This window comes from Parasteatoda tepidariorum, chromosome 9, assembly GCF_043381705.1.
Source record: "Parasteatoda tepidariorum isolate YZ-2023 chromosome 9, CAS_Ptep_4.0, whole genome shotgun sequence".
NCBI lineage: Eukaryota > Metazoa > Arthropoda > Arachnida > Araneae > Theridiidae > Parasteatoda > Parasteatoda tepidariorum.
This window is the reverse complement of record NC_092212.1, coordinates 83,612,103-83,639,647: the sequence shown is the minus strand read 5'-3', so window position 1 is coordinate 83,639,647 and position 27,545 is coordinate 83,612,103. Positions and strand designations below refer to the sequence as shown.

Sequence of the window (27,545 nt, the reverse complement as noted above, 5' to 3'; positions counted from 1 at the left end):
ATAACAAATCAATACCTCTGGGGGTACTGATCCAGGAGTTTCCTTGTCTTCTGGATTGGGTTCAAAATTACAAGGCTACGAAGTTGAACATTAGTAGTCGTAACCCCATGAAATTAGGTCGGCTGTTCAACGACGGTTATAAAATAAAATAGCATACTTACTATGAGAACCAATATCATAATAGAAAACAAGGTCCGTCTAGATAGAAAAAACCCATACAGATAGCTCATTTGAAGAAGAAAAAAATACAATGCTCCATTAACATTAAGTATTTTATTCACAAATCTTGGAAGACTAGAAAATGCAATTAATATTTCCATATTGCAAAACTTACAATATTGCACACTACTAGTGACCTGGATATACAAGTTAGAACTTCCAGCATCAAAAAAAATCAGAGGTGATTGTGTTATCAAATGAAATCCTCAACAAAAATTTCCTATTTTCCTTCTACATTTCTAATTTAGACCAAATTAACAAAAACTTATTCCCCACTCTAAGGATCCTTTTCAAAACAGTTTTACATCTATACACATAGCTGCCAACATGGATAGGAAAAAATCCAGTGGATTATACAAAATATTAATTTCATGATAACTGTTGCATAATATGCTAAATATTTTAGGGAAAAACTGCAATCCACCTATGATTAACATTAAATGAACTTAAAATGGTATGTATTATGTCAACTTATAATTTTAAATAGTAATAGCAATTTAATTCATCAAAGATAGTTAAAATATTTTTTATTTAATTTAAAAAGGGAGTTTTGAATGAAAATAAACTGAACATTTAAAAAAAAAAAACAGTTATAAACTAAACAGTTAAAAATTTTTATAAATGAGGATAGCTTTATTATATGTAAAACTTACTCAATTTTAGGGAGCTTTCTAAAATGTACAAAAACCAGTTGAGTAGGAAAAACTGTAAAAATCCAGTAAAGTTTGCAGCTATGAATTAAACACATTTCAGTGAAGGTAAAAATATTTAAAAGTAGCTTAAGGCAATCGCGTTCATAACATTTTCAGTTAGCTAACAAGTATAATTCATTTTCTGTCCAAAGAAGACCTTTACATTAATGCGGATTACGTTATTTTTAACCATAGTCATATTTTGACTTGCAATATTCTCTACATTCCAGTTTTTGTAAATTTTTCAATCTTTCAGTCACATGCGAAAAAGCAACATTTTGACTTGCTGAATTCACTACATTGCAAAACCAGTTTTTGCAAGTCACCAGATAATGAAACTATTGAAACTATTGAACTAATGAAACATGTTCCCAAATTACATTTGGCCAGAAGGTTCTTTGACTATAGAAAACTCTAGTTAAAATTTCAAAGAATCAATATCTCAAAAAATTAAAATCTGAACACTTACTCCCAGTTGAACTAATATAATCAAACTTTGAAATCTCAACTGTGTGTCTCTAGTTTAAGATATCAAAATCCGGCGAATGTTAGGATTTCCTTGATTCACAATCACCCTTAAAAAGAAAACAGAATTGATATTGGCACATATTATAATCTAGTAAGCACTTAATAGGAGAAATGCAACATGAAACAACTCTCAATTCAACAACAAAAAAAAATATGTTATTGCCCAGAAAAAGCTTCAAAATATACAGTGAAATATACCTATATGAACCATTAACTAATTTATCATAAATTGAAAGCTAACTAACAAAATACAGTATCACAGAAAGTTTGTATGAAATATCAAACACAATGACCAATATACACACGTTATGAAAAAAAAAGTAGTTATAAATACACCATAAAATTAGTTTATAAACGTATTATTAGTATTTTGAAGAAAAGCAGCAACTATTATTTTTTCGTAGTTTCATGTTACAATAATAAAATAAAAAATTTCAATAAATCAAATGCAATTAAACAAAATACCAATACAATTATTCCTCATTTAAAAATAGAAAGTTTTTCAAATAAATAAGAATTGTATAACTAGTCATACAAGAATTTATAGCCTCTAGTATTGTAAACAGCTTGATATTAAACAACTCTTAAAATTTCACAGTATATCTTATAAATAAAAACGAGAATCTTGGCATTACTATAATAAATTGAATTTAGAGGTATAAATATAGTTACAGAAGAATTATTAAAACATTTTGTAGATGACAATACAGTTTTAATCATTGACAAAAGTCATGGTAGATGTTTTATGGTATTAATGTTATAATATTTCGTACTTATGTTTTATTATTAAACTTCTAAATTGAGAAGGAAGCAGAAAAAAAATTTAAAAAAACTGAAATTTTCTTAAAAAAAGGAAGCAATTGTTAAGATTGTTAGAATAATGCCTGCTTTATCTCACTTGTATACAAAAACAAGCCACTTCTTTTTCATTAGATTAAATTTAAGGCACAGTTATGGCAAAATTAAACACTCATTCTTTACATGACTAGTTACTTACAAAAAACATTTTTTATAAATTTTTTTTATAAAAATCACAATTTCTTGGTTAATAATTTTCAATAAAAAAAAAATTCTTCCACATTCATTTTAAATATATTTCACATTTTTATAAGATGTTCAACATAATCTTTTTATAAAAAAAATACAATAATTTTTTTCCTAAAACATTTCATAAAGATAAATAAAATAGGTTAAACATTTAACCATATATGAACAAAAGAAAATCTTCTATAAATGTTAATAATCAAAAAAAAAATAATAATAATAATAATAAATTCTCACTCGTGAAATATGCTCACCATAATCTTTTAATAAAAAATAAACAATAAAATTTCTTTTTTTCCTACATTTCTCTAAGATAAATAAAAAAAAATAATGTGTTTCAGCCATTTAAAAGAGAGTTTCATCAATGCTATTGATAAAAATAAAAAAAACTTTCAATCATGTTAACAGGAAAACTTTGAGCCATTTATAAGCCTACGGAGCATAATTAACAGAAAAGAACTAAAAAAAACTAAGAATGTATTTCTATTTTGATCAAACAAAATAAAATAATTCTAATAAATTTACTAAAAAATATCAGTAATTAAACAAAAAGGATTTATTCTACTTCTTTGATAAATATTCTGTGAATGTCTTTTGAGAAAATCTAATAATTATAAAGCTTCAAAAGTTTTCCAATAACACAGTTAAAATATGACTGCTTTTCAAATTAATTAATAAAGATATGAATAAAAAGTATTCGAAGAAAACTGAGAAATAAATGCTGTTAAGACAAAATCTAAGTGTGAAAATAAGTTAACTAAAATTAGACATAATACAACATATCAAGAACACATTACACTAGAAAAACTGGATATTAAAGCACTACATTAAGAAATACGAACTTAAATGTTTCAAAAAGAAAAATATCAGAACTCTACTTCCAAGAGAGAAACAAAGGAACAAAAATAAAACTATTCTAAGAAGGTTTAGGTAACAAAACTAATTGTTTTACTGTTATAGAGTCAACATATGTTCCCATTTCTATTATGCTTATTTTGTCCTAGTATAAATTATATTAAAAATTTAAGACAGTAAAAATATATATCAGAAATTAAAGTTTGAATTTGATAAATCATTTGAAATAACATTAACATTATTTCAAAATCGCAGCAATGTTTGTTCACAAAAGGTATAAAGAATAGACAGATAGCAGGTAATTATACAATTAACGAATCTGAAAATTTAGTCTCTAATGTAGGAGTACAACTTAAGACATTAACATCCTAAACAAAAAATTTGTTTACAGAAAAAGAGAAAAAAATTATTTAAAAAAATTTTTTCAAGAACAATGCAAACTATCCAGAAGTACAATATCATAGTTGCCACTGAAATCTGAAAAAAAAATTACCTGTGTTTTCCCTGTAAATATTATACACAATATATATTAAGAGGAACTAAACAATTATTGTGCTTTTGTGTGAGTTATATTGGGCTAACTATATTTATTAATTTCAATTGCCGGAAAAACTTAGAGAAAAAAAGAAACAAATTTCCCTGTATTTTCCTAATTTGCAAAGGAAAAAAAAAAATCTAAATTCAAATCTAAATCTAAAATCTTTATATTCCCTGTTATTATTTATATTCCCTGTTATGACTTTTAAATTCTCTTTATTTTTCCTGTTATTTTAGGTGATTTTTAAATTCCCAGTATTTTCCAGGTTTTCCTTGCGGAGTGACAACCCCGAATATTCTATATTCAGTGGCATATCTAAGTACTAATCACAAATACTTTAGTCAATTTTTGTTCCTTTGTTTCTCCTTTAGAAACAATAGGGGGGAAAAAACAGCATTTTTTTTCCTTCATAGGAATAACTTTTGTTCCTACAAAAGAATTCTCACTCAAAACACACAAACTCTTTTTAGTGAAAAGACAATTTAGTGTAAGGAAAATAATACATGGTCTGGGGCAGATCCAGCTGCCAATTACTAGCATGAAGCTCAATTACTTCAAGCAGTGTCTTTCGTATTTGTGCACTAATGGACGGACTAATGAATGCATCACGCAGGTTAGAAACCAACTGCTGCATACGCTGCGGTGAGTCTACTTCCAGCTGTTTTCCAACCATATTTAACATTTGGCGGAGAATATCAATCTGTAAAAAAATTTACATCAATAAAAATATATGAAAGAAAACTCTGAGAGCAATTGAAGACTGAGTTTTAGATCACAGGGGTGATTGTGATCCCTACTCAAAAATACTGAAAATTTCTTTAGTAAAATCATAAATAATGCATTTCAAAAAAATTAATGTCTTCATAAATTCAAAACATTAAATTTTAAATAAATTATATGCAGCATAATTTAAATGAATAATTATGTATAAGTTTACCTTTATATCTAATCACATTTATTATTCTACAGGAAAAAAGATATTTACAAATGAAAGAGATGTCAAGCATAAATTCTAGTTCTAATACTTTTCAATGAAATATACAAGAATTTTTATCCATAAATGTGATCAATGATTTCTTCAAACTTCTGAACCTTGGATTTCCCAATCACGGTTACAAAAAAAATCTGGATTATTTCCAATCCATAGTGCCAACATGGGTAGGAAAAAATCCAGTAGATTTTACGAAATAATATAAATTTCATGTTAATTGTTGTATAATGTACTAAATGTTTAAGGGAATTTTAGGGATTTTCATAGTTATCAAAATAGAAAGCATTTAATTCATCAAAGATAGAAGATTTTTTAAAATTTATTTAAAAAGAGAGTTCTGAATAAAATTTAAATATTCAAGCAATAATTCATACAAAAACCAGGAGAATTTTAATTAAACCAGTTGACCAGGAGAAACTGGGAAAATCCAGTAGAGTTGGCAGCTATGACAATCCAATACTCAACTCTGAATCAGCAATCAAATGTTACAAAATAACAATAAATTTTGGACAAGGATAGTCCTTATCAATTGAATCAAATTTGTTAAAATGTAATCATTAAAGGTCAGTTGTCATAACTTGGAAAAAAAAACTTTGTTGGTAAATATCTAGAAACAACTTGAAGCAAAGTAGATTGCTTATACGTCCATCAATTGTGTCAATAAAAGAAGTTTACAAAAATGAATTCAAATAAACGAAAGTATTAAAAATTAAGATTCTTTTTATGATATTTAAGATACATCTCTATAAAAATAAAGCATTAATATTTTATTGAGTTAATTTTTCGTAACATAAAAAAAAAACTTTTAACAAAAGTTACTAAAGACTAAACCTACCATGAAAAAATGTAGATATATATATATATATGTATACATATCAGGCATGTGATTGCAAGTAGAAGAAATTATCTGAATTTTTCTTTTTGTATGTAGAAAATAAACAAAAGATTGTCATTTTCGTAAACAAAAGTAATATTTATAAAATTTAAAAAAAAAAATTATCAACATAGAATATATATATTGAAAAAAATTACATATTTCTCCTTTTTCACAGCAAAATTTTAAAAAAAAAAAGCTGAAAAAAGATTGATAGTAAAATCGCATGTATTTACAACGAAATCTCACAAATCAGATGCATCAAAAAGAGGTTAATGAAATGAACATTTTAAGATTCATGAGTTATAATGAATAATATTGTAGTAAAAATATAGAGATTTTAAAAAATATGCAAAAATCATTAATGATAACTGCTGAAAAATTTATAAAAAAGACAATAGAATTATCACGTCGAGCACATGATTAAAATGCTTCTGAAGTTTTAAACTAATTCTCTAAATATTTCTTGATAAATATGAAAAAAATATTTCAGCATAGAAGTGCTTCAATTATTTTGTTCAACCCTTGTACATCTAGACAGCAGGGTTATACAGTGTGCAGAAAATCAACGAACCACACAAAATAACTTTTGATCTAATGATCGGATCTTAATGTTCTTGAACTCAATCTTAATAGTTCAAGGGCTTAAGCTCAAATATGATAATTAATTAGTGCAGACAATTATTTAAGTTACGACATTAGACACAAAATTCTCTGAATAAACATACCTTTTTTTGACTGATTCGGACATCTGACTCCTAAATATAGGAAGTAGCTGATGTCTGAGAAATATGGTCTCCATAGTTTGATAAGGAGAGCAGTCCAAAATTTAAACCCATTAATGTTAATTTTACTTTTTGTGTATTTAACCATATCTCAAGAACTTTTTAAGAGAATTGAAAGCTTTTTGCACACAATTATAAAATTCATTTGGTGAAAGATAATTCCATGCAAAATATAACTTTGGTATGGATTTATTATCTTTTATTATTTTACATTATAATAATCAAAAACATTTTTAATTGTAATTTTCTTACTTCATTTTAAAGAATGAAATTTTAAATGGCAAAATAGAACATTTGAGCGAACAGTAGAAATCGAATTTTAAAAATACACAAGCTATTTGACACTAATCGAATTTTAAAAATACACAAGCTATTTGACCGATTTCGCTCAAATTTTGTATTTTGTCATTAAAATTACATTCCTTAAAATGATGTAAAAAATTTTCTGCCTTACAATTCAATATATTTTTGATTATTATTAAATAAATTATAAAATAATAAATATTTACTAAAAATTATATTTTGCATGAAATTATCTTTAGAGAAAGAAATTTTATAACTTTAAGGATATATTTTTAAATCCACTTAAAAAGTTCTCAAATTATGGTGAAATAGGATAAAAGTAAAATTAACATTAAGTGGTCCAAACTACTTAGACGATATTCCCCAGATTGCGGCTAGCCCTTATATTTCAGGGGCATAAATCCAAATCCGTGGAAAAAAAGGTATGTTTATTCAGAGGTAAGTAGTTTGAACAAAGGTATGTTAAGTCAAAGGTAAGTCAAAGGTATGTTAAGTCAGATTTCACAATTTAAAATAGTGCCTGCAAAAAGTAATTAGCGTATTTAAAGTCACCTCCTAGAACCATTAAGATTGAGTTCCAGAACGTGAAGATCTGCTCATTAAATCATAAGTTACTCCAGGGGACCTAACCAGAACTTTCAACAAAAAATAAGCACCTTTTAATTACCTTTTAAGTACTCAAAAATATTTTTAAGCACTATTTAGATCAACAAAATGCAAAATAATTTGCAAACACTTTACATAATCATTATAAAATAACTAGTTTCAGACAAAGAGCTTTTTTCTTGATTATATTAGCCACCATAAAAATATCGAGATATTTTTCCGTTCGATTTCAGAGAGTGGAAAATTAAACCTGCAATTGAGAATATCTTGCAAACTGCAGCAGAGTTGCACATGAGTGTGTTAGAATCTCACCGAACTCAGCTCAGTAGACGCGCACTCGCAAGTACTTCATCAAACATGTAAAATTATTGGCACTTTGATACGCTATGGACAAACGGTAGGCAGAAATGGATTGCGGTTGATTGAATTGCGAAAATATTGAAGTGAAAAGCACACTCTTAAATAACACGAAGCGAAAACCTGCATGGTAAAAAAAAAATCTCATTTTCAAAAAAGGAAAATTAAGAACTTTTTAAATAATACACCCAATGAAAGGAGTATATATAAGGACTTTTAAAAAACGAAAATAAGCACCCTTCAAGTACTTTTTAAAAACGCTACACACCATGTGCTTATAGTAGTAAGTATTTTTATTTTACGCACTATACATCTGAATTTCCAACTCACTAAGAGTTTCCCAACTAAGAATTTCACAAAATATCTTTTCAAAAAAAAAAATCAAAATCATCTATAAGAGTACTATCAAAAATCTTACTTCTCCTTCACTATTGAGGGATGGAGGCTTTAATATGATGTTAGCACAATCATAAAGAAGTGTTTGAAGTGTCAAAGCTAAATGTCCCATTGGCGAATTAGGATGAGGACCAATGACCTGGTTGCCACCAGAAGGCTGTATAATTTGGCAATGTTGATTTTTGACATGGCGGTAAAGCTCGATAAGAAACGACACGTAAGCTGTCCAGCGACGTAGTCCAGAAACGGTGGTGCCTACAGGAGTGAGGAAGGAAGAGCGCAACAGTTTATCTCGCTCATTGTACCATTCCCGGCAGCAGTTTTGAAGGCTTTCTAAAAACGTGTGATCGTGTTCCTTCTACGTACAACAAGAGAGAAAAAACTACATTACAATCAAGATATGAAATTATTTACTATCTAAACAACATTCAAAAAAGTATATTTAAATTGAAATAGTGAGATCTGTTGCAAAAAGCATGTTAATCTGATGCATGTTAAATCTGTCGACTACCTGGTGTGTCGAGTGTCTAAAAGTGCCTGGCGAGAGGTCTTAGCTCAGGGGATAAAGCACTCGCCTCACAATGAGATGAAGCAGGTGCAGAGGTAGATCATGGATTAAAGTCTGCCCCCAGGCTGACCATGGGAGGTTTTCCTCTCCCTGTAATGCAAATGCGGGTCAGTTCCATGAAAAAGCCCTCCAGACAAACGTCTCCCAATACTTGATCTAGGAGTTTCCTTGTCTTCTGGATTAGGTTCAAAATTACAATGCTACAGAGTTGAACATTGGTAGCCGTAAACTATAAATTGGGTCGGCTGTTTAATAATGGTAATGATATTATTAATAACATAAAGGTGTATGCAGCAACTTGGAACCTTGTTGATGGCACAGAAGGTTGATTTTATATTTTATAACCATCTTTGAACAGACAACCCAATTTTGGAGTTTTCGACTACTAATGCTCTACTTCGTAGTCTTGTAATTTTGAACCAATCCAGAAGACAAGGAAACTCCTGGATCAGTACCCCAAGAGGTATGATTGGTCATGGGAACATACAGGACATTGAGACTCGACAGATTCACATCAGCAAATCAAATGGCAATCAGTTCACATCAAAATTCCTGCGGAAGTGGACACGTTTCTGAAATAATTAGACTAATAATTTAAGTACGACACAAAATGTGTTATTTGCCCTCTTCTTGCTTGTGGATACCATGTACTGATTTCATGGAATTAATGTATTTTGTTATGCCTTTAGAACTTAGCTTAGCTTGAAATTTTTACATTTGTTAAATGAATTATATTATCTTTGTTACTGTCTAGTGCCTCTTTAAAACCTTCTTATGCTTTATGTTGGAAAGTCATAAGTGATATAGTTGTCACGAGTGGATTATGTACAATAGGCCTCTAGTTCTTCACGGTTATATGCTAACTTAAAATTATAATCCAGTACCAAAAAATAGAAACATACTAAATCAAATTTTTTCTTTTTTTTAAATTAAGACTTTTTATTTTTAATTAAATTATTAAAAATGTTTGCATAATATGTATAAATGATTTAGGAGAGAAAAAAACTTCACACATACCTCTGTATTTTTTCCAAGAAGCAATTAGAAAGGAAAAAAAGTTAACATTCAAAATGAATACAAGAATATATTTAAAATAAATACTAATAATTATTAATAACAAATAAATTATTCATAAGCCAGAGGTAGATCTTGGTTTTATAATAGGAGGCTTTTAGGAAAAATGAAATTAAATTCCAGCAAAATCCATATTTTATGTATTTAAAATAAAGGCAATAATTTGATAAAGAATCAAAAATACTACTCTAAATAAAACTTTTTTAGACATTTCTAAAATAAATCTTGGTGAAAGAACAGTTTCTATGAATTTAAATTTTGAAATGAATTATTTCTATAAATTTAAATTTGGATCTTAATACGGAAATTTAAATTTCTATGAAATTAAGTACGGATCACTCCCTAGAGGTAAATTTTAAAAAAAACTTCACAATCATTCATAGTAAATATAACTACATATTGGAAGTAAATACTGAATTACTTTTATGCAGATAGTATATTAACTATTAAGAAATAAGGCAATACTATAACTCTATTCAAGAAAACTTTGAATTCCTAAATGACCTGATAAAATTTAAATTATTTGTGCAATACAGTATAACTGTCACAGTTAATGTCAAATTGATCTGTGTCCATAACAGCTATTTATTACACAAACTAAGTAAAATGGTTAGTTAATAAAATGTCAAGCTAATATAATTCAATAGATTAGCAAACTAGTACTTTAATTAAACATTGTCTTTAATTAAACACTGTCAGTTGGCTGTTACTCATAATTATTTATTGGAATCTTTGGCGAAAAAGTGCATTCATTGTATTCAAAAAACTTATTAGCAATTATAAATAACCATCAAAACTAATGATTAAAAACAACAACAAAAAATTTATNTGCATGAGATCGACGACGGAAAATCGAACCTCATACCTTTTAACTCCTATTATTTGTCTAACAAAAAATATAGAGAAAACATGGAAAATATCAAAGATTAATGAAACGAGAAGAAGAAAAATTATTAAAACATTTTATTTTAAAAAAATTTAAAGAATATATATTAAAAAGCTGGAAACAAAAAAATAAATTTTTAACTTATTTTATGAGTTCTATATACTTGCAGCTTATGCGCAGTAAATAAGAACATATTAATTTTTTTCATTTTTCTTTGTATCCTTTTTGTCTTTAATGTGCTATATATACACACACACACAGAAATTAGTTGGCTTTATTATACTATTAATAGCCCGCAAAAAAATTCAAATACCATAAAGTACTAACTACAAATTAATAATATATTTAAGTATTATTAACATATAGATTATTAAAAATACATAAAGATTGTTAAAAATTACAGCTCCATTATAAAATGAACAATTGTTTGAACAATGCAGTTAATAAGAACCTACTTCAATTATAGAGAAACAAAGTTGAGCTGCTGGAGCGGAAAACTGAAGACTTTCAACTGCTTTACTACAAATCAAGCGAACTAATTCCATAAGTTTCTGATATGATAAAGAATTCGGATCTGAAAATAATTATTTCAAATTCATTGAAATGAAAATCAATACGAAAAACATTTATATAAATGTACAAAAACCAGGAAAATTTTTATTAAACCAGTAAAAACTGTCAAAATCCAGTAGAGTTGGCAGATATGTTCATATAAGAAGTATCACTTTAAAAATTAAAACTGATCAAAATAAAATCAAGAAGAATTAATAAATCATTAAAAAAAAGTAATTACCAAGCACTGCTTGTCTTATAAGACCCTGGTATTCTAGAGGAAAAGCTTCCCTGTGAAATCCAGTCTTCTCAAGTTCCCTGGATTCATCAGCAGTGAAACTTTTTGATCGTTTTAAGGCACTTTTAAGTTCTAGTGGAAGGGCAGTCATAGATGGCGGAGGACTTCTCTTCAATTGATTATCATCAGCAAAATGTACTTTTGTTCCATTCTTCTGCACGATTTCTAATTAAAAAACATCAGCAATTTTAGACAAATTATTAACAAAGTTTAGAAAGTATTCTAGAGGGAAATATTTTCCTTTTTTAAAATTGGAAAATATGTTTTGTTTTTTCATTGAGGTTTTGAACGTCCTTAACAGGTTTTGGACAGTACACCTGGGTTTTACTGTCTAAAACTGTCCAAAACATTGAACCTTGAGTAAATTGGTAAAAGGTAAAAATTCTATATGTGTAACCATTGTACACATAATAATTACATAGATTAATAAATATTTGATACTTTTTATACAACTTGTTTTAACTTATTAAAAGGAAAATAGCATAATGTAAAGGGAAAAGATTTTTAACTTTTGAAGCTCCACACATCATTGAACAACATAAGTGAATACCTAATCCTTTANATAATTACATAGATTATTAAATATTTGATACTTTTTATACAGCTTGTTTTAACTTATTAAAAGGAAAATAGCATAATGTAAAGGGAAAAGATTTTTAACTTATGAAGCTCCACACATCATTGAACAACATATGTGAACACCTAATCCTTTAAATATGAATAAATATGCTTTTAATACTGATAAATTATGCTTTGCGTAAGGATAAATAATGCAATATTAAAAATAATAATTAACTTTTTTAATAAAACAAAAACTTGTCTTCATTTTGTTTCTTGTTCAAAAATTAACCTTTTATTTTTCACAATATTTTTTAAAAATTGAGACATAATTTGAATTAAAGGGTTTTCGACAGTTTTGGACATGACGGTTTAAATTGTGGATTAATCCACTGTTCTAAACCTTGCCAACTCTGATATAGATAGATATTGATACAGGACTGGAAGTCCAAAATATAAGAATTAAGGACAAAATTTGTCTCTAAAATTAAGGACAATTTAACAATGCTGATTCTCTAATTGGCACAATTTGTAATACTAACATGGATTCGCAGGTATACAATTGGTAATAAGTTTGGTAGTCTGCACTTTAGTTGAAAAAGAAACATTTTTAAAAAAACACTCAAATTTTTTTATATATGTACATAAAAAGAAGAGAAAATAGCCTAAATATGGAAAATCGTAAATAGTAACAAAATATGAGGATTAGCTTTATAAAAACAGTAGAGTATGATATAGTGATGAGGAGAGAGAACAGAGATAAGAACATTTTATATTATTTCTCCCATATCAAATCAAGGGTAATTGTCTCTTCTAATACTTGAAGTAGATTAATGTCGTACTTGACAGGTTATGAAGACTTTGTCGTTCCTTTTGTTATTTACCTTGTTTCATGGCATGTAACATAATTTTTGATTTTGAAATTTCTTCAATTATTTTCTAGATAAATAATATTTTTTCTTCCTGTTAACTTCAACAAAAACTTGGAAAAATCTTAAAAATTCCAGGACACATATTGAAATTTTTAACAATTAAGGACATTTTAGTTTGTTTTCTTTTTTTTCTTAAAGGATATTAAGGAATTTAAGGACAACTTTGAGCCCTGATGATATTCTATTCATAAATAGTATACAACAATGTTATTCGACAAAAAATAAAATTACAATAAAGAATTTAACTGTAATAAGTTTAATAAAAGTATGAACCAGCATACGAAATTTCAAACCATTTGAATTAGTAGTATTTATTTGAAGCATGACGAGCGTTGATACACATTACTTTTTAAAATAGTAGTCATTATATATTCGAAAAAAAATCTGACTTCGTTTGAATAACATTAATATGAGTTTCTTATAACATAAAATATCGATAATACAATAGATATTTATAACGGGAATCTTAAAGCGTGAGGCAATGTGTCATATTGAATTTTGTGTTATATAGATAATTTCACATATCATTTAACTTACCTACAAAAAATAGCAATTAATATCTGAAACAGACCAAAATTTAAATATTTTAAAATATTTTTTGATGCAAATTACTTTTAAACACAAAAACAGACACTTAAAAATATTTTACTTACAGAGGGTAAGAACTGGAAGTATTATGAGTACTAGAATAAACAACAAAATATTTTCAATTTTGGATTGCTTCAGAGATTTCAACATTGTAGTAAATAATTATAGATTCAATAATTTTTAGATTCAATAATTTTTAGATTCAATAATTTTTAGATTCAATAATTTTAAGATTCATAACCATTTTAAATCTAATCATGAAATGCTACAAGGAATCCGTAGTTGTTGGCAGCTATGCATTTCAAACTAACATTTGTTTCGTAGTTTCGGCTCATTCAACACAAGTTATATTATCTGCTTCAGTGAAATTGCATTGACTTTCCATTAACTTAACTTTCACTTTAACTTTCGATTCTCGGTTTAATCCTGAAAGTCTCCAAAATTGTGCCCAAAACAATTTATAACATTAATTATAAAAAAATAAATTTAAAAAAAAAAACATGCAAAAAGCACTAGAAAATATTATTTATACAAGTAAGCAAAAATTAAAATTATTAAAAAAAATTCCACAGATTTTTTTGGGCGCATATTAAGAACATTCTTTCACAGTCTTATAAAAGACATACTTGGCGGGCGATATAGTTCCAATGGAGGACGAGGCTGCTTCTGCGAAATTGCTGCTCTTTTTGTTTGTTTAATAAGCTCTTGTCTACGTGTCATATCATCTCGTCCCTAAAAATAATAAAATTCACATTAATGTATGCTTACCAAATTATGACTTTTATGAAGAACTTGTGTAATCCAAGTAAGAAATGTCTGAGATTAATTTGTTTCTTGAAAAACACATTAAATTATTTTAAAAAAATTGCTACATTTTTAGTTTCTTAAAAAAATAAAAGAAGAGTTGGATAACTTAAGTTTTAATGTTGTCTGTGAAGCGAACCAGAAATGTCAGATTTTATTACACGTTCAATATTAAATGATAAGTTTGTTCTTCTTTAAAAATCCTCTAACACTTTTAACAAAGATAGTATGCATCTGTAAAATCTTTATTAGAATGAAACAAAGCTAAAATTGAAGAACATGGAGTAACTGTGGAGTCAAGATTTGACCACTTGAAGAATCTGCATTCGTGGTCGAATGGGTAAGACATCTGACTCATAGCTGAGAGGATGACAGTTCTTTTGAAACTAAGGACAATATTCAATCTCTTATTTCTTAATATTTAAATTTTTTTTAAAAAAATATTGTTACAGCCAAGTTAAAACTTTTTACTTTTATATTAACTGACTTATGAAAGTATTTAACAAATATTCATAACAGAAAAAGAAAATTTTAAATGTTCCTATAAAAATTCAAACTAATGCTGAAATGTTAAATACTGTCATTATCAGGAGTAGGCCTTACAGATTTGAATAGGAAGTCAAAACCCTTTGGCAACAAAAACACACCAACCTTAGTTTTTTTTTAATAAAAACTTAATTAGACGTATAATAAAAAATTTATTACAACTTTGAGGGGTCATATCTTGACCCAGAGGTCACTATTGCAATTAAGTTTTATCCCAAATGTTTTCTATCATGCTCTTTAATTCAAGTTTGAATTTCTCTCAATAGGAAATTTTACAGGCGTATACTTTCTTTGCAAACAAATTTTAAAACTAACACTGTCTCACAAATTAGCAACCTGTAAAAGAAATCTTCTAGAAAAAAAATTAAACAATTAAATTGTTAAATGTGTAAAATTTTCATCATCTTAAAAACATTTTTACATTTGAGGAAAATTAATATTAAATAATAACACAGTCCACGCTCCTTAATAAGAAGTATAACCCTTTCATTATACAGGGTGTTTAGCAACTTTAAACTTTAAAAAAAGGGACTCGAAGACCAAATTTTTCTAAAAAAAAGACTTTTTAGGGAAATGCGACCAATTTTTTAAAAGCTGCTTTTTTCACAAGAAAAATATCTATATAGCATAACTGCCTCCTTTTAATCATGCTGAAGGTGATTTTCCCCAATGGTAGTAAAATTAAAATTTAACTAAAATTATGTATAAACATATCAAAGGTCTGTCTAAGTTTTTTTTGAGAAGTACCTATTTTGTGAAAATTAAAAATTATATTAAAAAATCAACACAAAAATATGGTCAAGTAAAAATATATTTTCAAAAATTGTCACTTCAAATAAAAATGACAGGTAAATTTCTGTATATTTTTCCCCATATAAAAAAGATAATTTTGCTATTGTAAAATTGCATCCAAATTTAAAATTCCATAAAATTTATTGTCCATACTTAAATTTTAACCTGAATTTAATAAAAACATGCCTTTAACAGTACTAGCACTAAAAATTATTTTTATTATGAGAACATTTTCGACTAGGTCATACAGAAAAAAAAAATTTCCATTAAAAATAAAGGTCTCTTAGAATAATTTCACAAAAGTGCTTAAGATAATGCTCAAATGTTTAAAATAATGTTCCAATTTTAACTCCCTGTAAAGTTTACAGAGGGAGGCTCTCATTGCTCCATTTTAAAAAACTCAGCTAAAAAAAAAACTCGATTTGATATGGCATGAGCAACCGGTTAGGTTTACCACATTGCACTTTCTGACTTAACATGTGCTACCTTTTCGCAAAAGATATCTAGCAAAGCAGCTCCTCTTTTCCCAAGATTGCAACGAGAACAGGGTTTGCATGAGAAATTGTTTTATTAAAAGTATTTTGTGAAACTGTATTTCCTAAAGTTGAGTGTAATTTGTGAAGGGACCGTTAAACGGTAGTAAATATACCCTGGACAGACCCCTGCATATGATTTAGCGACCTCACGTTATAATGCCCATTTTTGTTTGAACTAACAATGATCACTATAACGAAAATCGAATATATTATAATAAGCTTCCCTTGGGTATAAATGAGATAAATAAGATCTGATAAAATGAATAAATAATTATAATACCTGATATGATTGTAGATCTTTTTGAATATTTTCAGCTTTAACAGAAACAACTGGTGATATATCTTGTCGGCCAGTCATTATCGAGTGTTCGTCGTCGAAAAGGTATGGGCTCGGTGTTCGAATCGTAGGCAGCGAACGTTCTAGATTCCTAAAAATACAAGACATTCTATTATGGGCCATTCTGAGTCAAATCATCTAGCCAAAATGCAATTTGTCCAAGCAATCTGGGAAGTAAAAAAAAACAGTGTTTTGGTTCAAAGTAGGTTATTTTAGTTTATTTAAAACAATAGCAAAAATGAGATGTTAAGCCCCAAATCAAAAGTAATGAAACCATCAAAGAGTATTGATTAATATTTTAATGAAGAATACTAAAAAACTTTACTCATTCTTAAAATACTACAAAAACTTTTGTTCATAAATATGTGAATATGATACGAAAGTATAATAACTAAAGATCTTAAATATGCATGCTTGTAAAAGTTAACTTACCTCTTTAATTGTTAGTATATATTAAAATGTCATAATTCAACAATCTTTACATTAATGTCATTATTTAGCAGAATACAATTTATAGCAGCAATTTAAATTAGCTGTCCTAAAATAAGCATTTGTTTCTTATTTATTGAATCAATACAAATTTTAATACAAATGAGAGGGAGATATTTCAATCAAAATATTTTTTCAATTTAAGAATAATTAAAACTCATGGAATGATGAAAAGAAATGGAAAAGACAAATGAACAGCATAAATATAATAATATAAAATTATAAAGGAATGTCAGAAAAGAAAAAGTTGGCAAAGGTCTACATTTTTGTGTGACTTTTTTTCGCTTTTAGGAAAGGAAGATTTCCATATCGTGATCTGAAACAGAATAATTGAAACCTTGTCAACTTCCAACAGCGTTGCGAGAGAAACTAAAAAATAATATCACAGAAAGGGTCCAACAACTAGGGTATAACTCATAGCCTTTCCCAGACAAACCTTTACATGCATTTTTTTTTTTTTATATTTGCAAGTAGAAAACTAGCTTGACGCCAGAAAGAACAGATTATGATTTGGGAATATTCTCTCACTTCCGCTCGGCTGACTTAAACGTGATACAGGTGCGTAGCCAAATATCTCAACAGAAAATAAGCACCTTTAAAGTACTTTTTAAGCACTCAAAAATATCTTTATGCACTATATGCATTACCAAAATGCAGAATACTTTTCAAAGACTTTACATGATCATGATAAAGTAACTAGTTTCTGACAAAGAATTCTTTTTTTGATTTAGCCACAATAAAAAAGATCGAGATTTTTCGATTCGATTTCAGAAGGTGGAAAATGAAGTCTGAAGTTGAGAATATCTTGCAAAATGCAGCAGAGTTGCACATGAGAGTGCAAGAATCTCACCGAACCCAGCTCAGTAAAAGCTCATACGGACTCGCAAATATTTCATCAAACATGTAACATGATTGGGATGCTATCATACGTTGCAGGCTGACGGTATGCCGAAATGGATTGTGGTTGAATGATTTGTGAAGAAGTTTAATAAAACAAAATGAAAACCACGCTTTTACATAATATGCACCGGAAATCGACACAGTAAAGAAAAAAATCTCATTTTCGAAAAAGGAAAAATTATGCACTTTTTAAAAACACGCCATGAAAAAAGCACCTTTAAGGGCTTTTAAAAAACGAAAATCAATAATAAGCACCTTTAAGCGCTTTTTAAAAATGCTACGCACCATGTGATAGAAATTTCTAAAAAAATTATAGAATCAAGCTACTTACATATCAAAATCAGTGACATTTTTTATACATTTCCACGATATTGAAAATTTATTTTCATACGATCCCACTATACGGCCCACTATCTGTTAATAAAAACAGTACGAACTGGAGTTAATTTATCACGTTTATGGAATTCGAATGGTACATAATTATTTTTGGCACATTTAAAAATATCTCAATTTCCCCTTTTTATAAAAATGCTTCAACAAAAACGAACTTAATTGTTCAACTAAAGATAAAATTGTATTATTACAATACCAACAATTTTACAAGAGGGAAATAAAGCATTTTCTAATTGTTTTTCATCAGGAACTTTATAAATAAAACTTTAGAATACGAAAAATTTTGTTATTCTTTTTTTTACATTACACATGACAAGGATAGACTTTAACAATCAAGAAACTTCAATAGTTTAAAATATAAAAAAATAGAGAAAAGTAGGTATTATTTTGTACATTACATATGAAATCAAACTTTTCAAGAAAAAGTTGAAAACATAAATAAACACAATTAGATAATAACCCTAAAGCACCCAGTCGTCCACGAGATCCGTCTCCAATTAATGCCATATTAATTTTATCAGAATATAATATTAATTTAAAAGCATTGTAGTATCTATCACATAAAACGTGAGTTTGTTTAGTTCAAAATACGAATAGAACAAAAACCACGTTTAATAAATTGACATCATTGAGGCGTTTTCAGCCGCCTATTTCAGTCAAAGTAGAGATTATCCTAATTCGTCAATATTTTATCGCACAGATAAATAAACAGCCGTAGAATCGTGCTCCGTTGTTAAAGTTTTTTTTTTCGTTTTTCAGTTAAAAATTTTGCGAAAAGTTTAATTAATCGTGGCAAAGGATACATAATTTTTTTAAATTTATATTTTTTTCTCAGTTATTAATATTAGAGGATATTAGCTTGTTCTTATCAGCCTGATCAGAGCTTCGTAAAATTTCGTGATATTCTCTTTCATGAGTACTAACATATTTATTGTATCATATTTTAAATTTCTTTGGTTAAGCATTTTATTTACAGGTTCATTTAACAAGTCTATTTTGAATAGATTGTATTGTTCGTAACAAGGCTTTTATAATTACTCTAATTTGTATTTATAATATAATTTAGTCTCTTTAGTTGTTTTCAACTAAAGTTTCAATCTATGAAATTCGATACAAAATATCATGCAACCAAATTTTACAAATTTTATTCTATTTGAATGTTTAGAACTTAGCAAGCTCTGAAGTGACCCATCGCTGATACTCCTGTATTTTCCTTATATTTTTCATGTTAAGATTAATTTAAATCATGTTAAGAATGAATCGTAACGCTTTTCTTATTCTCTATCCTTTATTTTATATCCGTCGTTGAATAGCAGACCCAATCTTTAGATTTACACCACTAATGTTCAACTCCGTTACATAATAATTTTGAACCCCAGTCAGAAGACGGGGGAACTCTTGGATCAAGTATAGGGAGAAATTTGCCTTCGTGGAAGGCATTTTGATGGAACTAAGATGCCTTTGAATTACATGAAGAGGAAATGCATGAAAAGTTCCCACTGTTAGCTTAACGGCAAGGGAACTCTAACCCACGATCCGTCTACCACTGAGGAGATTTTACGTCAGCACTGTGGTCGGTGCCAGCTCGATGCGGAATTCGTATCGACCAGCCATCGCTGAGATTCGAACCCAGTTCACTTCATTGAAAGATGACAGCTTTATCCTCGAGCCATCAAGGCTCAATAGTTGTCATTGACTGTTTCTTAGATCAAAATTATTCACGATAAAATTATAATGTTTTACAATTTTATAATAAAAGAGGATAAAAAATATATATATACTCTCTCTATTGGGTATTTGTCAAGATTTTCCGATTACCAAATTATTTATGCAGTGAAAAATTAAATCTTTATCTTAGCTGCGAATTAATTTATTTAAATCGTTAAATTAGTAATATACTAGTTGAAAAAAACTAATATGTTGCAAAAATGTTAGCGAAAATAAGATTTTATTTTTTTATTGAAGCAAAGGAATTACATCCTACTCTATTTTTTAAAAATTACGGTTTTTTGTTTCACTTAATCGAATTTGACAAATAAATGTATTCTTTAATAAATGTATAAATGTATTTATGTATAAATGTATAAATGTATTTCTTTTATTCAATATTCAATCACATAGGTGAAATAAATATCGCACTGTTCGTTTTTCGAATTATAAATAATTGAAATTGTTAAAAGTTCTATTGGCTTTACCACCATAATAATTTGATTTTAGTTATAGTAAATCGATTTTCTTAGCTCTTAGTAATCTCGGTCTTATTATATATTACACTTTAAAAAAAGACTTGTTTATTGATATTATATTGTACACAGCGCAGTACACTTATCTTAATTATTTCGTACCTGCCAACACTTGCACTTTTTTAAGAAGTATTTTCGATTGGTAGCGTTATAACTAATGCTTTTTTTAAGGTTCTTTATTATATGTTTGCTGCTGCTTCTTTATTATATATTTAAGGATAATTGCAGAAGCTTATTCATGGCTTTGTCAAATTCAAAATTTCATTCGGCAAAATAGAAATTTCCCCCTCCCAAAAATTTTAATCCCTTGTCTGCAGTGAGAATAGATCCTTTGCTTTGATAATCCAAAGACCTGCTACAAAGGTCGGTAGAACAGTTTAACGAGGACCGATACTGTGCCCCTTCAGTCCCTAAGCTGGCTGATCAAATTGGTCACCGACCCAATTATGAAAACACTTCTAATCACGAATTATAGAAACACTTCTAAAATAACTCTATGCAGACAATCTTTCTTTCATAAGCATATGTTTTGGAATATTTTACATGGAAACCTGTCCGCACAATTTGAAAGAATATACTCGAAGCTTCTAAAAATGGTTTTATTTTGCCCGAGAAAAATTTGCATCGAGTATATATATATAAGTTAGAAAAAAGAATATAGAGAAAACATAGAAAAAAATAAAAATTAATGAAAAGAGAAGAAGAAAAATTATTAAAATAAAATATTTTAATAAAATTAAAAATACATATATTAAAAAGTCAGAAAGCAAAGAATAATTAAGAAATTTTTTTTCTGGCTTTTAAATATATTTTTTAATGTTTTTTTTAAAATATTTTTTAAAAATAATTTATTTGAATAATTTTTTTCTTCACTTTTCACTAATCTTTATGATTTTCCATGTTTTCTATATATTTGTAACTTATATTATGAGTTCAATTTACTTGCAGCTCATGCGCAGTAAATAAAACTTATATCTAAAAGTATTGCNATGCTGTCACCTCACTAATAGGTAGAAATGGCACCATTTCTAAAAGCTTTAATTGCACAAATCTGTTAATGTTATCATCAAATAACAAGTTCTCTTGCATACGTCAAAAAAAAACATTGACCTACAATTTAACTTGCTTTAATTTAATTTATTACACTAATAACAAAAGAAAATACAAAATAGATAAAATTTTTAAATTAATTTTTAAATTGATATTGAAATAATAAATAAATAAGAGACTTAAGGCATACTTTTATTTTTCTGGAATAACGTGTGGGTTAAATATTGGGAAATTGAAATAACAAAATTGCGCCCTTGAAAAACATCAATGATACTTAACCAATGTTTATATTATGAGCCTACACAACAACAAAAAAAACCTACGCAAAAATATTTCTTTAATTTTATTAATTTGACCTTGTTTTATAGTTAGTACCTGTAGATATTAAAAATGTTATAATACTGTACTTGTGATTAACAATTGCATAATTTATAAACCTAGTTTTTTAAGACATTTTGAAAGCACATAATTCAAGACAATATATTTTCTTTTATAATCATAATTTTGTCTCAACTTTCAGCTTTCTACACAGATTGTGTGCGCTAAATATTGTGTAAGAGATATCGCCTTGATTCAAAAACAAAAATTACTTTACTAACAAAGCCAAACGTAATTTTTTTTACAACACATATGAATGGCTGACTGAATATAAACAATAACAAACTTCCTAAAACCGAAAAAAATTTAAAAAAACTTCTGGTGTATCTCTCCGCTTATGTATCGTTTAATTTCTGTTTATGAGAGCAATTTTCTTAACAGAAAAAAAATTTCAATAATCAATTTTTAATTCGTACGATTTAAAAGAACATATTTAAATCTAAGAATTATCTAGGGAATTAAATGTTATGTAAATTGTAAGGCAAAATTGTTCCGCCCATTTAAATTCAGACAGCAGAAAAAAAAACTTTTTTCCAGTTTTTTTTTTTTTTTTTTTTTAAAGGAAAGAAATCTTACCACTTTTTTTATTTATGTTATTAATCTGGGGTTAGATTTACTTCATAGCGTGAATCGATAGTATTCCGTAATGAATAACGTAAAAATTCTTGCTATCACTATTTATTTATTTTATTAATTTGGGGTCAGATTTATTTACCCGTTGGAGTTGACAAATTTACGCAATGAATAACTTAGAATATCTTGCTACCGCTTTTTATTTATTTCTTTAAATTTGGGGTCACATTTACTTCACTGAACGAAGTAAATTTACGCAATGAATTACCTACAGGCAGCACGATTCACAAGCGACTTTTGATCACGTGAATAATATTGGCGACATTCCATTTTTTTACGCCAATTCTCTCTTCATTTGTCTGCGTAGGGGGCCGTTCAAAAAGTACGTACACAAAAATGGAGAAATTTTAAACCCCTCCCCCCCCTTCGTACGTTACCGTACATATGGTCTTACTCCTCCCCCCCTTAGAGTACGTACATTTTATTAGTCTACCCCCCTTTTTCATAAAAATTAAAATAATTCTGTTTTAAATAAAATTAAATATTCATTTAAGGAGTGTGTAGGAAAAAGTCAAATTTAAATTTGGTGTATGCTTATAGTGTACGTACTTTGTATAATACCACCCCCCCTCCCCATCGTACAAAACCGTACAAAATAGCGAAACCCCTCCCCCCCCTTCGGGATGTACGTACTTTTTGAACGGCCCCTAGGCCCTTTAATTGTCCGAATTTTGTGAAATTTGATATTTGAGGTTATTTTTGCGAGCTAAACCGAATGCAATAAAATAAAATTATACGTTACTTCAGAAAAAGTGCTTTCTTCTTCTTTTTTTTGTGTCCAAATAGGCATATTCCACCGCTGTTACAGTAAACTGTTATAGGTATAATTTTAGAAATTCCTCTAAGATTTTGCTATATAACACGTTACAAAATGAAAATCCGTTCAACTGCTTATAAGTTATAAGAGATTTTTTTTTCTGGTGACTGTGTAATATTTACATCAACCATACTATACCAACTATACCATCCAATAAAGAAAGGCTGCCAATGGGCTGCGTGTACTATCACAGTCAATTGATTCATTTCAGATGTATATAAAGATGTTAATTATATATTGCGGTGGACACAAACTTTTTAATTTTTTTTAAAATCAAGAATAAAATACAAATCTCGAAAAAAAAAACTATGTTTTTTTTTTCTTTCGAAATCAGAATATTGACCTCCAATGGGTTTTGACTTTGACTTTATGGTTTAATTGCTTTTGATGTGCTTAAAAAAAATTAGAAAATGATGTATCTAATGACATTTTCAAAGATAATTTCTAAATGAATCATAAAATAACAACCACCTAAGGATGCATGAATAGAAAGAAAAAAAAAATCCTCCGGCTCAGTTTCTTTCTTCGTTTTAATCTTAACTATTCATACATTTCCGGTTGACCATAACATTTACACTCAGATTGAATAACACAATACTCTGTAATTTCATGTTCACTCCATCTCCATTAATTCAGTTATCTTTTTATTATTCTTTCTCGCTTGTGGACAATTAAGCAAAGTTCATTGAACTAAAGAAATGTGTGTGAGAAGTTAAGTATGTAGTTCATCAGGTCTGGAAGTAGAAATGCAACAAGTGTGCCGCAATTATAATTAACCTACACTTAACCTACACATTTGCACTTGTTAAGCTTTCAATGAGTACAAGGAGATGGATAGAGATACTTCTCTGAAACTCTAGAGGATGGTTTAGAGAAAATTTAGTGATTAGTGCTATTTATTAACTGAAAACAGTATCAATTCCAATATAATTAGGGTTCATGGAAAAATGGGGTTGAAAATTAAAAAGTGGCGTTCTTAAGTACATTTGAAAATAAGGGTTCTTGGATACATTTGAAAACTAAAAAGTGGTGTTCTTGGGTATATTTGAAAATTAAAAAGTGGGAGTAATCGGTTGGGAAAATTTGCTGATTAGTGCTATTTATTTGCTAAATACAGTATCAATTCCAATATCATTATCCAATTCCATATTCCAATATCATTCCAATNGATTAGTGCTATTTATTTGCTGGAAACAGTATCAATTCCAATATAATTAGTGTTTTTGAGTACATTTGAAAATTAAAAAGAGGTGGGAATGGGTTGGGAAAAATTGGCTGTTTAGTGCTATTTATTTGCTGGAAAGAGTATCAATTCTAATATAATTAGGGTTCTTGGGTACATTTGAAAATTAAAAAGAGGTGGGAATGGGTTGGGAAAAATTGGCTGATTAGTGCTATTTATTTGCTGGAAAGAGTATCAATTCCAATATAATTAGGGTTCTTGGGTACATTTGTAAATTAAAAAGTGGCGTTCTTAAGTACATTTGAAAATTAGGGTTCTTGGATACATTTGAAAACTAAAAAGTGGTGTTCTTGGGTACATTTGAAAATTAAAAAGTGAGTGTAATCGGTAGGGGAAAATTTGCTGATTAGTGCTATTTATTTGGTAAATACAGTATCAATTCCAATATCATTAGGGTTCTTTGTTTACATAGGGGAATTGTTTACATAGAGTTAGTAGTATAGAAGTTTTTCCATTATTTTGATCAAACCCTGTGCATTCTTGTGTATTTAATACTACACTCTCGATATCTCAAAATAGAAGAGACACTAAAAATATGTCGAGATGGCGAGTTTTCGAGATTACAAGTTCAGAACTAAATATGTTACAAAGAGTAGAAAAACATATTCCTACAATAGTTCTCTAAAAAATAGAGTCATGAGAATAACTACTATTAAATATGTAAGTATAGTAAATATGTATTTACAAATAAACTAGCTTTATGATTTTTCGGAAAAAATTCAATTTCTATTTCGAAAAAAATTCTACATAATAAGGTTTTAAGAAGAAACGTTTCGACATAGAAATTTAAATTAATATTAAGTGGATATATAATGCAAAGGGGGAAAATATATTTACATATAATATATTTTTTTTACACAACAAGGTTTTCGAGATATCGAGAGTGTGCTTACTGTATTAGCATTTTGGCAGAGTCTCGTTCGCAATAAGCGGATTTTTCTTAATATGCTGTAATCGTTATATCGAGATGTGATTCCATCTACATTTCGATCTCACGTCTGAAACTAAACAACTGTGATTTTTTTTTTTTTTTACATAAATGAGGTAGCCGAAACTAGAAAATATTATTATTTTCACAAATATCACATCTATATTTTCACCAAAGCTCTTTTTACACCAACACAAAATAGAGAGATTTTTCACAGAGTTTGTCTGGCGTAAATCGTAACGCTTTTCATATTCGCTACCCTTTATTTCATAACCGTAGTTGAACAGCCAACCCGAATTTCGGGTTCACGACTACTAATGTTCAACTCCGTAGCCTTGTAATTTTGTACCAACCCAGAAGACAAGGAAACTCCTGGATCAGAACTCCCAGAGGTATGATTTGTTATGGGATCATGGAGGAATTTTTAACCCGACAGATTTAACGTGCATCAGTCACATGGGGAGTACATTTATTACACGGGGAGTCTTCGGCCGGCGAGGATCGAATCCACGAAGTCTTGGACATGGGCCTAGTGCCCTACCAACCGGGCTATCCCGACAAAGTCTCTACCCTTTGCCGACACTGCGATTTGTTGCAAAATGTTTACGCATACGTGGTGGAATTTAAAAAGTATTGACGTTATAGTTAGAGAGAAACGTAGCGCGTTTCGCTAAATCTCTCTAGTGTTGCGTACTTGCTACCCATTAGCATAATCGTCAATTTGTATAGTAGTTGAGAAAATTTTCTTAGCGGTATAGGCATTCATATTTAAATATATAAATATTGGTTTTCAAAATTTCAATAAAACATTATTTTACTTACATGCGTATGTTTGATTTATTTAAAAAATTTCGGTGGTCAACATAGTTTAATGCAGATTCAGTAAATTAAATTGAAACACTTTGCATAATTCTTTCGTTTAAAAATTAAAAACTACGCTATTTTATTTGAAATTGAATATAAAATCTTACTTTTTAACGCATTGTATGCGAGCAACATTTGCAATAATTTTAGAATTATTTTGTTGTTTGTTATTTGTGTTGAGCAGTATTTAGCCTATACTGCTCAACACAGAATATTCATTTCGGACGAATAATGGAAAAAAAATCTTCATCTGTCAATCAATCAATAATGGAAACAACATCTTCATATTTTTAATAATTTCAATTGACATATTTTAAATAACACAACTTAGTAATGTATCACTTTTACTGTGTTATGCGTTAAGTAAACTTAAACATCTCTTAAATTTATGCTATTTTATTTAAAAAAATTGCCAGAAATTAATTTTTATTTACATAATATTCTATTAATTAATTTTATGAAGAAATATAAATTGATCAATTATTTATTCACAAAAAAAATATGATTTAATAGTAATAAGAATGAGCACACAATGTTTGTAAAAGTAGAAATATTTTCTTAGAATACTACATTTGGAATTTAAACTTAGGGAAACTTAGTTTGTCTGGAACCGTCTTTCTTACCCCCTCTCCTGGAAGGGTTTATTCGATTAACAAAACAATAATGAAAATAACAAACAATAGTTTATATATATATATATATAAAAAAAAACTAATAAAATAATAATTCGCTTTTGTTTTCATATTTTGTAATCTGGCAATCTTTCTGCGAAAACATTTTTAAATCATTCTTGAAAAATATTTCGACCATGTAAGTTGATCTGATTTTGCTACTCGCTTTATAGCCCCCTTTTTAATGTTTTTCCTTTTATTTCATTTTATTTTCTGTTTTTACATGTTATTTTTACTTTTTGTGATCTATTTTACTTATTGTTATTTTTATAAAAAA

At 28.2% G+C, this 27,545-nt stretch overlaps 1 protein-coding gene across 2 annotated transcripts in view; it reads right to left on the bottom strand.

Annotated features, from left to right (window-relative positions):
* Window positions 1–258: 258 nt before the first annotated feature.
* Window positions 259–27,545, bottom strand: part of LOC107443005 (MIF4G domain-containing protein A) — a 41,240-nt gene continuing 13,953 nt past the window's right edge. The window contains exons 1-7 of one of the 2 annotated variants that reach the window (XM_016056736.4): window positions 18,902–19,111; window positions 16,603–16,750; window positions 14,271–14,376; window positions 11,510–11,731; window positions 11,172–11,290; window positions 8,211–8,546; window positions 259–4,576 (exon numbers count right to left, since the gene is read on the bottom strand). In XM_016056736.4, the coding sequence (XP_015912222.1) occupies window positions 4,343–4,576; window positions 8,211–8,546; window positions 11,172–11,290; window positions 11,510–11,731; window positions 14,271–14,376; window positions 16,603–16,750; window positions 18,902–18,948 (1,212 nt within the window). In that variant the 5' untranslated portion in view covers window positions 18,949–19,111 and the 3' untranslated portion in view covers window positions 259–4,342. Of the gene's footprint in view, window positions 4,577–8,210; window positions 8,547–11,171; window positions 11,291–11,509; window positions 11,732–14,270; window positions 14,377–16,602; window positions 16,751–18,901; window positions 19,112–27,545 lie in introns of those variants that run through there. The other variant, XM_016056737.3, reaches the window with a different exon arrangement.